We start from the raw sequence: 17,142 nt of genomic DNA, 5'->3' as shown, positions 1-17,142 counted from the left end.
CAGAAACGTCAGTGCAGCACTGCATGAAAAATGCAAGGGTATGTCAGGAGTCCAGAAACTCATTGACCTTTTATACACACACACTAATTACAAGCAAACAGATCACAGGTGAGGATTGTTACCTTTAATAGCCATTCAAACCCCTTTGTGTCACCTTGTGTGCATGTTATCAGGCCAAAATCACCATGGTATGTAAACTTTTGATCAGGGACATTTGGGTAGTTTCTGTTGTCATTATGATTGAAAAGAGTAAACACAGTTGATTGATAATAAATGGCTTCAGCTAAACACTAACCATTAGTGAAAAAAAGTTGTGTGTAATTCATATATCTAAAAAATGACCAAGAAATCAAATTCTGCCAGGGTATGTAAACCTATAAGCACAAGTGTGAGTGTGTGTGTAATATTATATATATATATATATATATATATATACACACACACACACACACACACATATATACATACATACACACACAATCTCTCTATGAAGAACAATCAGAGATGTACTCTTGTAGTGCCAAACTACTCAGTGCTTAAATGATAGGCTTGTTAATTACCAGGCTCAAAGTGTACTCATCATTACAATTTGCACTTCACAAAAATCAAACCTTACATGTGACCATTTTAAATGCCATTTTTAGTTTCAGTAGTAACGTTTCATGAAGAAAGAAAAAAAAAAAAAAAAGAAGGCCAGCTCCCAGCCCAGGTCACATTCTCTGGCTACCAGTGATTACAAAGTCTAATAATGGCCATGCACATGACATTTCGCTCAGAAGGTGACCATGTTAAAAAGAATTCAAGACACCAGGGAGAAAAATCGCCAGCTAAAAAGCATCTGGACCCAATCAGATGCAGTCACTGTCCAGTAGGGCTGGCTCTCGAAATACAATAGGCATTGCAGGACATTCGTCCGCCTGCAATGCACAGCATGGACTGAGGCAACCTGGAAAAAAAAAAAAAGTGTATGGCCAGCTTTAGAGTTCTGGCTCCATCTGGTGGTCAACCTCAGAGTTAAAATTTTTACATCTTAAATTAAATGCATTGGTACCACTAGCTTTAAAGTATACCTAAAAAGGCAAAACTTTTTTCTTTAGTTTTGGATAGAGTGGAGAGATATTAGAAGACTTGTCAGTTTTTTATTGCCGTCTGTGTCCCCCTTAAGGAGATTCAGCCTCTCCATTTGTCCTGTTTACCATTATCATTGAAAGTAAACTTAAGGCTGGGTTCACACTAGAGCCGCTCACAGCAGGAGTCCGGTGCGTCCCTCTTCGCTGGTTCAGGTCAGATTTCAGCCCGAATTTTTTGCTGAATTTGGGCCTAAAACAGACCAAAAGATGCACAGGAATCCTGTGCAAGTCGCACTGGAGCCTCTACGGAGTTGTATGAACCAGGTCCATAGAGAGCTGGTCACAATCTCCTGCTATGCGAATTGGATGCGGGGAAATGCAACCAACCAATTCGCAATAGTGTGAACCTAGCCTAAAAGAAAACACCAAATTTTGGGTTGTCCCCAAAAAGGTGATAGAGAGGAAATCTTCCAATGTGGTTACTAGTTCCGGTGACCTCGGGGTCCCCAAGGATTTCCCTAATTTGCAGGGAATTCCACTCACTTTCTGTTTGGCTATGGGACAGGAAGTGAAGGTAAATCTCCCCAATAGGATACAGATGAAGAAAAAAAATAAATAAATCTGACGGGTTATAACCCTCCCTTGCTCTGGTGTTTGGTGACAATAGCCTTATCTTTATTAAAGGGTTACTAAACCCAGTAATATGAAAAATAGTTCACCTGCCCCCCCCCTCCCCCACAGTTTATAAATCTTTTTAAAATACTGCCACTAGATACCTTTTTGGCTGATCTGTATACCAGGGTCACATGATAAACCTGAGTGCTGAGTGTTCAGGTAGAAGATTTCCACTATAGCCTGTGTCCCCATGCTGTGATGGGAGGCTGATCATCCATGAATAAGGATGTGACATCCCACCCACTGTGCTTTTAGTTTCTGGGCATGGAGGAGGGAGGGACTGGGCTGTCATTTAGGATCTGTATACACGCCCACATGTGTGATAATATCATGTGACCTGGCTAGCTCTGATCAACAAGGAAATGTTCTCTCCAGCAATAGAGACCAAACTGAGCATGTGCAGCAGTACTACCCTCACTGTGTCTTACCTGGACTTTCCAAGAGAGACCCTGCAAGAGGGGAGGATCTTTTGACAGCGAATCAAAAAGCCTTTTTACACAATGCAGAGGATTAACCCTTCAGTTCCACAGTGAGTAAACAAACATGCTATTCTGCACATACAGATTTTACTGTTGTGGGTTTAGTAACACTTTAATGAAAAAACAGTAAATGTGTCAATACACATAATGTAACAAGTATACATTTGCAAAAATTGACACTATACATTTTTTGGAATTAATATTTTGCTTCCCAGCAAGCTTTCTGGGGCAAGCAAAAGTGCAATTCCCAGTTTTCATTCATACATTCAGCCTCTTACTCCTTCAGTGATTCTTACCAAACGCACGGATGAGCTCAGCTTGTATAGCCCAGGTAAACTTCTTCACCAAGCAGAGTGTGGTGAGGCCAGCAAACAGAATGTTATACAAGAATATCAGGTAAAAGTTCCCAAGCCAATTAAATCGTCCAAAGTCGCCCAGCAGATCAAATCTGGTGATGCCTGAGAGTAAAGAAAATAAAATGATGAACTAAAGCAAGCACATGCAAAGAAATCTTACACTAACTGGAAATAACTTCATTCATAATGGGCCTTTGATTCTGAGAGATTGCATGGCACTTTTAACTCCATAACCCAAATATCAGGTAAGACGCTTTCTATATGTGTATTTCGCTCCCAACCAAATTGTCAAGCCAAAATGGCTGGTGTGAAAACTGATTACATGTGCAGCAATATGGCAATTGCAGATGAAACAAGGGCCAAGATGTTGCCTTCCTGGCTATAAAGTAAGGTAGAGTTTAAAAAAGGAACATGAGCTCAGTTGAAATATTCATCACCACATACCAATTATGCAGATACAAACACATGGGGAAGGAAGGAAGGAAGGAAGGAAGGAAGGAAGGAAGGAAGGAAAGGAAGGAAGGAAGGAAAGGAAGGAAAGGAAGGAAGGAAGGAAGGAAGGAAGGAAGGAAGGAAGGAAGGAAGGAAGGAAGGAAGGAAGGAAGGAAGGAAGGAAGGAAGGAAAGGAAGGAAGGAAGGAAGGAAGGAAGGAAGGAAGGAAGGAAGGAAGGAAAGAAAGAAAGAAAGAAAGAAAGAAAGAAAGAAAGAAAGGAAGGAAGGAAGGAAGGAAGGAAGGAAGGAAAGGAAGGAAGGAAGGAAGGAAGGAAGGAAAGAAAGAAAGAAAGAAAGAAAGAAACTTTAACCCTTTCGCTGCCAGGCCTTGCGCTCCATTTTGACCCTCAGGTGGCCAGACCATTTTTGCAATTTTTTCTTTGCCCTTTTATTTTTCACTTATAGCTTCCAAAGTTTGTAAAAGACCCCCTCAAACCATATATTTTTTGAAAGCACATGACCAGTAGAATAAAAAGGTGCTACTGATTTCTAAGGTCCCACGATATTTGCACAAATGTTTATCAAAACAATATTTTTACAAAAAATCCACTAAAATCATGATTAGCAGATAAATACACAGCAAATCTTACCAAATTCCTACTAAATATAAAAGCTTAACCTGTATTGAGTTAATAACAAATATTTGTAATTTTTACATTACGCCTTTCTGCAAAATGGCGAAAATCGAACGAACGTACGCAAAAATGTAAACATCCAAATTTCTGGAAAAATCTGAAGGTTTTCATTTTTCCCTTAAAGCTTTAAGAATTTGTGAAAGACCCCCAAAACCATATATTTTCTGAAAGCAAATGACCTCTAGAATAAAAAGAAGGTGCTATTGAATTTTTAGACCCCGCTGTATTTGCACAAATGTTTATCAAACCAATATATTCGCAAAAAATACACTAAACCCATTATTAGCAGATAAAAACACAGCTAATTTTACAAAATTACTGTTAAATCCCTACTAAATATAAAAACTTAACCCGTATGGAGTTGATAAAAAAAATTATTATTTTTACATTGCGCCTTTTTGCAAAATGGTGAAAAGCGAACATATCCAAAAGTTTCTCTAAAAAACTGGAGGTTTTCTTTTTTAACTTACAGCTTTCAGAATTTGTAAAATACCCCCCAAACCATATATTTTCTGAAAGTACATGGCCAGTAGAATAAAAAGAAGGTGCTACTGAATTTTAAAGGCAGCGCAACATTTGCGCAAATGTTTATCAAATCAATATTTTCCCTAAAAATACACTAAAATCATTAATAGATTAAAAGTATCATAAAACACAACATAACAAAATTCCTGCTAAATTGCTACCAAAGCATTGTTCACATATGGCATACCGTCAGCAGACCTGGGGGTCTTAACTTTGTTGGTTTTTTTTTATAGGTTTTTTTTTTATAGTTTTTTTTTTTTGGGGGGGGGGGGGGGGGGGGGGGGTGTCTTTGGTGAGATATCAGAGGTCTAAACAGACCGCATCTCTTTTTTTTGAGACAGAGAAAGGGACTGAAGATAGACTGTAGTCCCTTTCTCTGTAGCACTTTACATGAACGGATGAAATCTGTAGAGAGATTCCGTTCATTCATAAAATGACAGTCTGATACACATGTATACCAAGCCACAACTTCACCCACACCACTGATGGGCAGCACTGATAGATGGCACTGATGGGCAGGTATTAATGCTCGGCACTGTGATGGACACTGATTGGCACTGGCAGACTTTATTATTGGGGCACTGCTGGGCACTGATTGGCACATCTGATGGGGCTGTGCTGATAATCAATGTGCTGATTATCAGCACAGACCCCCCCTCTCACAGGGAGAGCCGTCGATCGGCTCTCCCTGTCAGCGCGAACCGAGGAATGCCATTTACCGGCACTTTCTGGTTCTCGCGATGATCAGCTGTGATTGGTCACAGCTGATCACGCGGTAAGAAGCCTCTGTCAGAGGCTTCTTATCACAATCGGAGATGTGGCGTGTCAGAGTGGCACGCCGCGATCGCCGTGTGACGGCACGTTACCCTGCTGGACGCCATATGAAGCCCAGTCAGGATAACACTTCCTGCCGGTCATTCTGTTATAGGCTAGGTGGGAAGTGATTAAAAGACAAAAAAAAAAAACAAACACAAACCTTTAAACTCACCTAGGTGGATGAAGCATTGGACTGATGCTGCATCTGTCCCTGCCACCTCTGCAGTGAGAACGGAGCGATCAAAGACTGCTAATCACTTAATTCTCCCCTCTGCTCTAAGCAGAGAGCCATGAGTACCAGTCAAAGAGTGGATCCCAACTGTAAAGTTGGGATCTTTCCCCAGCATGGACCGGATGAATGACGTCAGCAGGCTTTAGCCCACTGTCAGCTGAAAACAGGTCACAGGAGTGCAGAACTCCTTTAACCTCTTCACTCTGGTGCATCCCTGCCCTTTAAGAGGTTTATGACGCTGAGGAGGCAGGGCGAGGCTTAAGTGCACGTGACCACCATGATTGGCTGTCACGTAGTCAGAAAACGCCCACAAGCAGCGATCTTGAGCTTTCGGTTAGGCACATGTAACTGTGCTGGGAGCGCGCACGTTCTCAGCACAGCTGTATGCACAGCAATTCATGCAAATATGCGACCCCTCGGTGCGAAGGACCAGGTGCCAAAAGGCTGCATATTTGCGCACGGCTGGCGCCAAGGGCTTAAGAAAAAAAAAAAAACCCAAAACTTCGGGGCCTCCCGTCTCTTTCGTGTTGGAATTTAAATGAAGCAGCCAGTATGGTACTCAAATGGACATTTCCCTAAATGAATGAAAATTGCTTTGCACATTTCCTTTTAAAAAGAAAGAGAACTCACCCAATGTTCTGGAGAAAACCGGGAGAGCAGAGCTCAGCACAAGTAGGGACACACAGTTTCCAATGATCTGATGAAAAAAATCTCAAGTTAACAAACGTTGGCACATCTCTGGATAACAGAGAATTTACATCATTGAGATTGGCAACAAAAAGACTAGAGGCTGCAAGAGAAAATTAAGAGATCTGGTTTACAGCCATGCCAGTAATGAAGGGTTAATACGTACCCTGACAGACACATTTATCTATAGTCTTCAAAAGGTTACACTAGCTAAAAAGTCTTCTGCATCCAATATTTCTAGGACTATCGAATGTCTGGTCAGTATGTGTTGTGGTTTCCACCACTGACCCCTACGTCACTATAGGATACAGCAGTGACATAGGGGTACAAGAATAAACCACATTGGGGCACCAGGCATTTGACATACCCAGAAGTGGGCTGGGTTCTGAAAATGCAAAATGCATAAAGCACTGCACAAGCAAAAGATTTCCCTGCTCCCTCCAGGCAAACTCATCCTTCATCTATTAACTGCTATATGTGCTCCAACTTGGGAAAATCTAAAAATTATATAATTAGGATCGCAGTATACAGAGGAGCCTTGACATGGGCACTGCGGCTTATACATACATGTGCAAACAAAACCCTCCGTTTTTAATGTGAACTATTAAGGTCAATTTGGTTGTTTGGCAGGCTGGCTGGTAAACGTACCGGGAAATCTTTGTTTGTGATGTGCACCTTACCGCTAAGGCTAGTTATAGGTTGGGGTGGCTGCCACTTTTTTGTACTTTTAATAAAGCACTGCTGCTAGCACGCTATAGAAGTGTGACTCAAGTGGCCCGGATGAATAATGTAGATCCTGTTAAATTAAGTCTTTCCATATCCATGGACACTTATGCCCTGTACACATGGTCGGATTTTACGACGGAAAATGTGTGATAGGACCTTGTCTTCGGAAATTCCGACCGTGTGTGGGCTCCATCACACATATTCCATCAGAATTTCCGACACACAAAGTTTGAGAGCTTGCTATAAAATTTTCTGACAACAAAATCTGTTGTCGGAAATTCCGATCGTGTGTACACAAATCAGACAAAGTGCCACTCATAATCAGAATAAATTAAGAGACGAAAGCTATTGGCTACTGCCCCGTTTATAGTCCCGACGTACGTGTTTTACGTCACCGCATTCAGAACGATTGGATTTTCCGACAACTTTATGTGACCGTGTGTATGCAAGACAAGTTTAAGCCAACATCTGTCGGAAAAAATCCATGGATTTTGTTGTCGGAATGTCCGATCAATGTCCGACTGTGTGTACAGGGCATAAGGCTACTTTCACACTGTAGCCGCATTAGCTAGTTTTAGCGGCGCTTTTCGGACGCTAGCGGGGAGCTTTTACCCCAATAGCAGCCAAAAGGGTTAAAACCACCCATGTTGCGGCGCTTCCGAAGCGCTGCCCATGCACTCCAATGGGCAGGGGCGGTTTGGCAACTCTCCCAAACCACCCCAAAGATGGTGCTTGCAGGACTTTTTGTAAAGTCCCGCAAGTGCACTGCCCCAGTGTGAAAGCACTCGGGCTTTTACATTAGGGCGTCATGGGAGGCGGTTTTCAGGCGCTATTTCTAGCGCTAAAATTCCTGAAAACCACCTTCAGTGTGAAAGAGGTCTAAATAAAGGACACGAATTCACTGTGCAAGGCAAAATGCAAAGTGGTGTAGCCTTTAAAAATATTGTTGTGACTGCCCAAAAATTGATGCAAGGTCACAGACCTGTTCTCGTGGACAGAGCCGACACTCCAGGGGTGCACTACATAAAATATTACATTAGTAATCAATGCTGTGAAAACACTAGACAGTTGTAGTCTACAATTGATGTGTAATTGATGTGGAAAGGACTGGATCAGCCTGGGTGCTTTACAATTCATTTATAGCATTTTCATGAAGTATTGCTAATCTTTTGAAATTGTAGTGGGGGAATAAAAAAGAAAAAAGGAAAAAGGAAAAAAAAAAAATAGCAAATAAGATTTGTACAGAACATTACATTGAAAGTTCTTACTTTGGTCATAGTCGTGTCATGCTTCTGGGGTAAGAGTCTTATAAACAATGGTGAGGAATAAAACCCAACCACCGAAGCAGCCATCAGATAACTAGACTGGAGTTAAGGATGCAAATTATATAATACTTTCCATAAAACACAAATATTGAAAGAAACACACATGTATCTTTCGATTTTAAACTCCTAAAGAATGTAATAAAAATTTGTTTTTTTTATATTTCTTTTTTTCATGTTAGGGACATTATACAGACATCATTATATTTCCACTTCCAGCCCAGGCCTATCCTGGCACTGAAAATTACCCAGGACTATAATTAAATTATATATATAATCTGGCGGCCCTCCAGCTGTTGCAAAACTACAAGTCCCATGAGGCATTGCAAGGCTGACAGTTACAAGCATGACTCCCACAGGTAGAGGCATGATGGGACTTGTAGTTTTGCAACAGCTGGAGGGCCACCAGTTAGGCCACTGCCCTAGGGAATAAAATTGCGGTTGTTGCAATTTTTTATGTCACATGGCATTTGCACAGCAAATTTGGAAAACAAAAACTTTCATGTTTAAAAAAAACCCCAAAACACTAAAGTTAGCCCAATTTTTTTGTATTATGTGAAAGATGATATGCCAAGAAATAGATTCCTAACACGTCACACTTTAAAATTGCGCCAAACTTTGGTACTTAAAAATCTCCATAGGTTATCCTTTAGAAACCTTTTTTTACAGGTAACCAGTTTAGAGTTACAGAGGAGAAATTGCACTAGAATTATTGCTCCCACTCTAACGTTTGAGGAGATACCTCACATGTGTGATTTGAATGCCGTGTACATATGTGGGCGCAACCTACATATGCGATTGCTTCTGCGTGCGAGCATGTGGGGATGGGGGCACTTTAAAAATTATTTTAATTGTTATTTTTACACTTTCTCTTATTTTTTTTACAATCAGTTTTATTCCTTTTACAAGGAATGAAAACATCCCTTGTAATAGTAATAGGGCATGACAGGTCCTCTTCATGGAGAGATCTGGCTGGGGTCCAGAAGTCCTTTATATAATTTGTAATTTGTATGTCATATGTAAACCCAGAAGCAATCTGATGCAGTTGTTTGCTGGGCAGGAAGTTTAAGAAAAAAATAAATAAATAAAAAGTACCGAAGTTTGGCGCCATTCCACGATCGTGCACAATTTTAAAGCATGACATTTTAGGTATCCATTTACTCGGCGTAACATCACCTTTCAAAATATACAAAAAAAAATATTGGGAAACTATTGCGTTTGTTTTTTTTTTGTTCATTAACGTGCATTTTTTCCAAAAAAATTGCGTTCGAAAGACCACTGCGCAAATACAGGGTGACATAAAATATTGCAATGATAGCCATTTTATTCTCTAGGGTCTCTGTTATAAAAAAAAAAAAAAAAAAAACCGTCCAATGTCTGGGACTTTTAAGTAATTTTCTAGCAAAAAATACAGATTGAAACGTATAAACAAAAAGTTCCAGAAAAGGCCTGGTCAGAAAGTGGTTAATGAACTCTGAAGGTACAGCTGGTGCAAGCCTCTCTTTTCATGGATGACGGTCGGAAGGTGAATGTTTAAGAAGCTCTTTCTTTCTGCAGCAAGAGAAGCACGAGATGTGTGTGCAGGAGTCAAACATTTCAGCTCTGCGTGCCGATCATCATAGATGTGAGGCATTGAGTTTTGGTGAGTCACTGAATTCACATTGAGGGAGTGGTGGTCACGATCACAGCGTGAAGAAGGAAATTTGAATATATGTGGACACTATTGACGTTTCATAATACGCACTGTTGTGGAAGATTTTTTGAGCCTTTCATTTGCTTCTACTTTTTACTTTCTTACAAAAGGTTAATTGGGTATAGTTTGACTCAATTGTAAATGTATTCTTATATATCTATATTGGTGGTATGAGGATTTGCAGCACCACATAATGGTTATCAGAAAAATTGTGGAACCTGCTAAACATCCAGTGTCCTTGTAACTTCCTTTGTACTGAACTGAAAGTTCCAAAGTGTGGTTATAAATAGCGTGTACTCAGAATGGTGTGGAGTTGAGAGCAGGGTGAGCCAAGGCTCTGTTCTTTGACAAATTCTGTTTAATTTATTCATAAATATTGAGGTTGGTATAAATAGTTAAATATCAGTGTTTGCTGATGATACAAAGTAAAGCAAATATCACAATTGTGATTCTAGCATAGAGAGATAACTATTCAGTCTCTGATCGCCTAAGAGAACACTTGACCACTCAAAGTTGGATGGGAAGCGCGTTAGCCCTTACTGTAAGAGCAGTAAGACTGTGGAACTCCCTTCCACAGTTGGTGGTATCAGCAGGGGAGTGTCAATTAAAATTCTTAGATGGGCATCTTGATGAATGCAATATACAAGGATATAGGAAATGGTAGTGACACACACACTTTTTTTTGTTCAACCTTACCAACTATGTAACAGATTTCTGAGTGGTTATTACGAGTTTCTGCACTTTATATGTACCTATTTTTTGCCTTGTTGGATAAGCACAAATGGAACAGTTTGGCATTATGGTTAACTATTCTTTCATTGTGTTCCATCTGGTAACATGACAGTAATGCTGCTTTCACACGGAGGAGTTTTTCCAAGCACCTGAAAAGCAATGCTTCCATATAAAATTAATGTGCTCTCACTGGGGCGGTGTGCTTCAGTTGTGGTGAAAAAAAAAATCCTGCTTGGAGCATGTTTAGGGAGTTAAAAATAAAAATGTCCAAAAATGCTCCTCCCCATTGAAATGGATGGGAACCACATCAAAAACACCCCACTAAGCGGTTTTGGTGCAGTTTGAGTCACGTCCTTTAAAAACTGCACTGCAAACACTGCATAAGCACAGCAAAAATGCTCCAATAACGCATAGGCATTTTACTGAAAGTATTGAAGCGAACCAGTGTGAAAGAGCCCCGAGACTCCTTTCACACTGAGGCGCTTTTACGCTAAAAAAAAAAGTGCCTGAACAGCTCATGAAAACCTATTTCCATTAAAGTCAACAAATGTTTTCACACTGGGGCAGTGGGCTGGCAGGGCGGTGAAAAAACGCCCCTCTCCACTCAAATGAATGGAAAGCTCCTCAAAAGCGCTCAAATGTTTTACTGGCAGTTTAGAAGTGCCTCAGTGTGAAAGACCCCTTTCACACTGGGGCGCTTTGCAGGCGATACAGCGCTAAAATTAGTGCCTGCAAAGCGCCCTGAAAGAGCCGCTGCTGTCTCTAGGGGCTGTCACACTGGAGCGGTGCACTAGCAGGATGCTAAAAAAAAGTCTTGCTAGCAGCATCTTTGGCGCGGTGAAGGAGCGGTGTTGAACTCAATGGAGCAGCGTGGCTATACTGCCGGCATAGCGCTGCTGGCTTTGCGGTGGTTTTAACCCTTTCGCGGGTGGTTTTTAACACTTTCTCGCCCGCTAGCAGGGTGGTAAAAGCGGCCCGCTAGGGCTGCGAAATTGACGTAAAGCGCAGCTAAAAAAAAAAAAAAAAGAAAAAGAAATAGCGGCACTTTACTGCCGACGCACCCACCGTCCCGGTGTGAAAGTGGCCTTAGGGTTTCAACATGACCATTGCCTCAGGCCTCTTGCACAGTTTGCAAAGCCAAATATGTAAGGCCTCTTGCACACATCATAAAACAGTATATAGGCATACAGTGCAAAATATCTGTTGTGGCACCAGGGAGCCACAGCTGCAGTGTATTTTTGTTTTTAGGAATGCATTACCGATAACACCAGTTATGGCGGTTATGCACGCAAAGTGTTTTCTAGAATCCATTCCTATCAGAAAAACATGCTGCAGCTGTGGCTCCCCAGCACCACAACAGATATTTTAGAATGTACGCCCATACCCTGTTCCTTTAGGGCCGTGTGCAAGTGCCCTTACATATTAGGCTACTTTTACACTTGTGCCTGCATACATGTAGGAGCGATTAGTCTTCTGTATAGGTAGCACACTTTGCTGGAAACTGTACCAAGCAAATGGGAATGCATAGTAAAGGATACAATATAAGGATGACTTGTACAGCTGCTCCGAAAGGACCAAAAACAGAGAAAGAGACCTTCCCAAGCCGTGAATCCTGGAATACATAACAAAAAAGGTACCAAACTCAGACCACAAACAGAAAAAACAAGGAATGAAGTGTCAGAAAATAAATACGGAGGATGATTTAAAAGTTCATGGTATACCTGCATCCCCTTTGGCATGGCAGCTTCATCAATTAGAAGTTCCAAGACATGGAAGCACACAATCAGCACAGAGATACCCTGCAATCATATAAAGATACAGAATGTATACAGTCTGAAAACTGTTCCAGTACTTCTTCTCAATTATGCAAATATTAAAAGATAATTTATGGAATTCTTAATCTGTGGCACAAAATAAATTACTTACAGTGAGCGCGAGGAGCAACAGCATGGCTAGAGGGTACACCAAGTTGCGCTGCCATGGAGAGGCCTTCCTTCTCTTCTCTGCAACAAACAAACTGCCAACTTTAGCATAATATAGAAGCCAGACATTCATCAACTCTACTATGAGGATAGGAAACAGGCCTACAAAAATGAGCAGCCTACAAACAAGGTGGTATCCAAAAGTGTCTCGATGCTGAAAACAGCAGACACTAAGTGGCACTATAATGCTGCTATTGTGCACAATAGAAGACCACTTTCTTTTTTTTTTCCACACTTGCTTATTGCTGTGGTGTAGGTGCCAATAACTGGGTTATTTAGTATATAATTTTTTTCTTTTTAATATTTTCTGGAGCATGGTGGAAGTTGGTTTTAATACTGAGAAAAAAAAAAAAAAAATCTGCTTAAAATCTCACACCTGCAAGGGCCAGCGGCTGAAAAACATCCTAACGTAAATGTATGGAGAGGTGGTGTGACACACTGATGTCCCTGACTTCAGCCTTTTTTGGGAGATTAGGGACTGGCCAGGATGAATTGAATGCAACCAATTAACTCTCCCCTAAGAAAACGCAAACGGAGAAGCCGTGGTCAGAAGTGCTTAGACACATACGAGAATTCCTTGATCCGACTGTAAATGGCTGGACAGGGGATGACAGTCACTGATGTCAACAGAGACCTTCAAGCTGTCCACAGATCTAAACACACCATAAAATTTCACTTTGTATAGGAACATGATTACAACTAACATCTTGTCATAGAACAATGCACAGGAGTTTTCGCAAAGTATGTATCAAACCCTAGGCCCTTTGTGATGAAATGTTGCATAGATGCCATATAGCAGCCTTTTTCAACCAGGGTACCCAGGCACCCCGGAGTGCCCTTCAGGTTTCTTCAGGGATGACTTGGCAAAATTGCCAAAAATTGTATACAAGCCAGCAGGTGGATAAAGCCTGCCTTTTAGTTGCACAAGGGCACAGGTTTTCATTGTGCGACATTACAAACTTCTCCCGCCGACGTCCTAACAACCAATGACATTAGCACTGCATTCCCTTGTTCCTCTCCATCAGCACAAATATCACATTAGCTGAGTGTGGGAGAGAAAAGTGAAGCAGAAGAGAAACACTGGAATACTAGGCAGTATCAGTGTGCAAATGTGTATTTGCTTTGGAAGATTAAATCACCTCTAACGCTGGATGTCACGTGTGTGAATGTTGCTGCATGATATAAAACTTTATTATTTTTATTTCATTTTAGAATGGGGTGCCTTGAGATTATGCTGAATTTTAAAAGGTGCCTTAACTGAATCAAAAAAATAAAAATAAAAAGAAGGTTGAGATACACTGCTGTTTAGCATAAATGGCATGCAATGGCACAAGTTAATGTGTAATACAATTTGGAAAAGTAATAAGAATCAAACTGGTACAACATTTATAGAAGGTCAGGCCAAGATTTCCCACCTAATGCGATTCGCTTGCTCTTGATGGTGAGAAGCCTCTTTTGTAAAGCCTCCATGTTAAGATTTAGCCAGCATGAAGCTTTCGCTGTAAATAAAACATAAGACAACAGTGTGGAGCGTTAAGAGAAAGCACATAGGGGAGCAATATAAAAAAAACCCTGAATCTTAGGATTAGAACTGCCACCGCAGTTTCCCTGCAAACATGTAAATACGTCAGTGAAGTCAGTCTCCCTTTACTCCATTATGACAGCTCTTGGCTGCTGTAATGAAGTGAATCTTTTCTGCAAATAACATCCAAAGACACTGGAAAAGCAAAAAGGTAACACAGTCGCGTGCCTTTTAAACATGGACTCCCCATTTGTTCTTCAGCTTTCTGCATTCAGTTAATAGGTTTCAATGTAAAACACATTTTTTATTTTTTTATTTTTTCAAGTCGTCACATGACTACAAACCTCACAGGTATTTATGCCATGGCATCTGGTGTGAATGAATTCTTTCTAGACCCGACACTGCTTTAGAGCTGTGGACGCCGATAGGACAACATGACAGTTCTAAAGAACTGGCACTGCTGTCAACCCCTCTAACAAGACGCCCACGATGAAGCTTTGCAGTCATGGACTGCTTGGAAAACATGTATTTACATCAATATTAAATAGCTGAATGCAGGAAGTAAAAAGTAGTAAAAGGCAGTGTTTGAAAGGAGGGTTGGGTGCCTGTATTCCCCTTTCTGCTGATTGTATTGCCCTTTCTTCCACTTTAACCTCCCAGCCCGTTAAGAGTTCTAAAAGCTGGAAGGCGGGCATTCATGACATGTGACCCCTGTGATTGCATGTCACATGATAGGAAAGCTCCCTATTGCAAGTATGCATCAGGAGCTTACTGATCCCAGCCGCCTACTGTGTTGGGAGCTCACTCTCAGTGCAGCAAGTTGTTTTAACAGGGCTGCATATGTGTGGCCGGCGCCAAGATGTTATTACAATCTGCAACTTGGAGAAAGTCCCTTTAATACTAAGCAAAGAAATACCCCTGGTGCCAACAACCTATATAAAGGCAAAGGGCAAGGCTCTTGCCATTAAGCACTGTTCACATATCCCCCCTGTAACAAGATAAGAGAATATCGCTGCAGCACAATGCTACTCACTGGATATTTTACGTAATATGGCGGCTTCCTCAAATGCAGTACAGCTCATCTGCTCCTCCAAGTTCTCCAGGAGCTGCAAAAAAAAAAAAATGACTATTTAACAAAATGCCAGAATAAGCTTATACAATACTTGAAAACTATTGTGGATACAAAGAGCAAATAACAGTATTAAAGCAGAACTGTGGACACATAACACTAAACATAATTACAAAAGAAAACTCCCACAATTACTAAACTATTTTGATTTCCATTGGGAACCCCTTGCACCCCCAATAACTGCAGCAAAGCACTGCCAGGAGCCATCTTTGAATGCCTGTCCCCCTCTTCCTGTAACTGAAGACCTCAGCATAGTGAAATCCTCAGTCTGGCGTTATCAGCAATGAAAGTGAGCGGGGCACATGTGCAATGCAAACACCTATGTAAGCATTGAAAAAGGGCAGGATATGGTTTTGTGAAGAAACTGCTAATCCCAAAATAGCACAGTAAACTGAGCAATGCATGGAGGTTTTTAGTGAGTAAGGCTCCATTTACACTTGTGCTACTTGTCCTATAACTTTGGACATCAAAGTTGCAGGGCAAGTCGTTCACCATGTTTTCCAATGATACCCATTCATATACGTATGACTTAGGCCTCATGCACACAGGACGTTTAAAAATCTCCAGTGCTGTTGCCAGGAAAAAGCAGCTGTAAAAACGTGTTTAGCCGCGTTTATGGGCGTTTTTACAGTTAAAGCAGAGTTCTGCTTAAAAAAAAAAGAAAAATTAAAAGTCAGCAGCTACAAATATAGAAATACTGCAGCTGCTGACTTAATAGTTGGACACTTGCCTGACCCACTGTCCAGCGATGCGGGGGAATGAAGCCCCGCTTGCATCCCCCTCCTCTGTGCAGCGCCGGCATTGTCACTGTGGGCACACACTGCGCATGCACGAGCTGCGCGGCGCACTGTGACTGGCCGGGCAATCATCTGGGACCTGTGATATGTCCCAGAAGATTACCGAGAGGGAGGGGGGTGAGAGGTGAACTTACTTCCGGCGCTGCCCCCCCCCCCCCAAAAAAAAGATAACATGCCAAATGTGGCATGTCAGGGGGGCACCATCCCTTAAAGTGGAAAGTCCATTTTTGGGTGGAACTCGGCTTTAAAAACACTCCCTATAACGTTAAAACGTCTAAAAATGCCAAAAGCAGCTAAAAGCTTGTTACGTTTAGCAGAGTTTTGCTTTTTTTTTTTTTTTTAGCTCAACAGCCTCTGCTCCTGGACACACAGGCGGCTTTTTCTGCTGGCCATAAAAGCTTATGTCTCCAAATGCCTCTGAAAGTTTGTGTGCATGGACACATAGGCTAACATGGAGGGGTGTTTACAGGCAGAAAAACAAAAAACAAAACACACACCCCTAACAGCAGTTGTAAAAACCTCCTGTGTGCATAAACCCTTAAAGTTGCAGCAACTTCAAAGTAGTTCATGCACTACTTTGGTCCGACGTTCATCCAACTTAAGGGCCATAGACTTCAATGTTAACCCTCAGAAGTTGCATAAAAGTTGTACCTGACTGTTATACAATGCAAAAAAAAAAAAAGTTGTATCCAAGTTGCACCCATCCAAAGATGCATCAAAGCTGAACTTCAAAGTCAGAGCAATTTTGGAGTCTTCAAGTGTGAATGGAGCCTTAAATCAATTCATCCATCAAACAATATTTTAACAAGAGGGATGAGGAAAATTATTTCATTTAAAAGTCATCATCACTAAAATCAGAAAAAACACCTACCCGAGGTTTGACCAATAGCTTTCCAGTCACAGAGAACATCCGGGACAGGCCCAACGGAGTGCACACTGCAGAGCCAAGCAAATAGTTAGTTACTGTGCCCAGGCAAACAAGCTTGACGCAAGACTATGCCAGCATATTAGGATGGGGATTACCGCACTTCCAGATACTGTAGATTTACTTGCCACAAAATACTAGTGCAATGAAAGGAAAACAGATAACAGTTATCAGAACCAGACACTTGGACAAAGACCAAAAGCCAGCTTCCACTGCAAGAACAGACACTGCTCAGTACTTAACCTGTCCAGATGTTAACTTATAAATCCTGCGCTGAAGATGCCAGTGAATACTATGCATGTGAATCGCACAGGAACCCAAAGCGTGTTCCTGCGCAATTCCCGGTG

General features: G+C 41.4%; 1 protein-coding gene across 1 annotated transcript in view; it reads right to left on the bottom strand.

Moving 5' to 3' along the window:
- Positions 1–17,142, bottom strand: part of LMBR1L (limb development membrane protein 1 like) — an 85,251-nt gene that overhangs the window by 8,205 nt on the left and 59,904 nt on the right. The window contains exons 8-16 of the mRNA XM_073614045.1: positions 16,742–16,806; positions 14,978–15,050; positions 13,838–13,921; positions 12,367–12,443; positions 12,162–12,239; positions 11,979–12,052; positions 7,962–8,052; positions 5,911–5,977; positions 2,521–2,682 (exon numbers count right to left, since the gene is read on the bottom strand). Coding sequence (XP_073470146.1) covers positions 2,521–2,682; positions 5,911–5,977; positions 7,962–8,052; positions 11,979–12,052; positions 12,162–12,239; positions 12,367–12,443; positions 13,838–13,921; positions 14,978–15,050; positions 16,742–16,806 — 771 coding nt within the window. The remainder of the gene's footprint in view (positions 1–2,520; positions 2,683–5,910; positions 5,978–7,961; positions 8,053–11,978; positions 12,053–12,161; positions 12,240–12,366; positions 12,444–13,837; positions 13,922–14,977; positions 15,051–16,741; positions 16,807–17,142) is intronic.

Source organism: Aquarana catesbeiana, linkage group LG02, assembly GCF_042186555.1.
Source record: "Aquarana catesbeiana isolate 2022-GZ linkage group LG02, ASM4218655v1, whole genome shotgun sequence".
Taxonomy (NCBI): Eukaryota; Metazoa; Chordata; class Amphibia; order Anura; family Ranidae; genus Aquarana; species Aquarana catesbeiana.
Note: the sequence above shows the minus strand (reverse complement) of the source record. Positions and strands in the feature narration are given on the sequence as shown.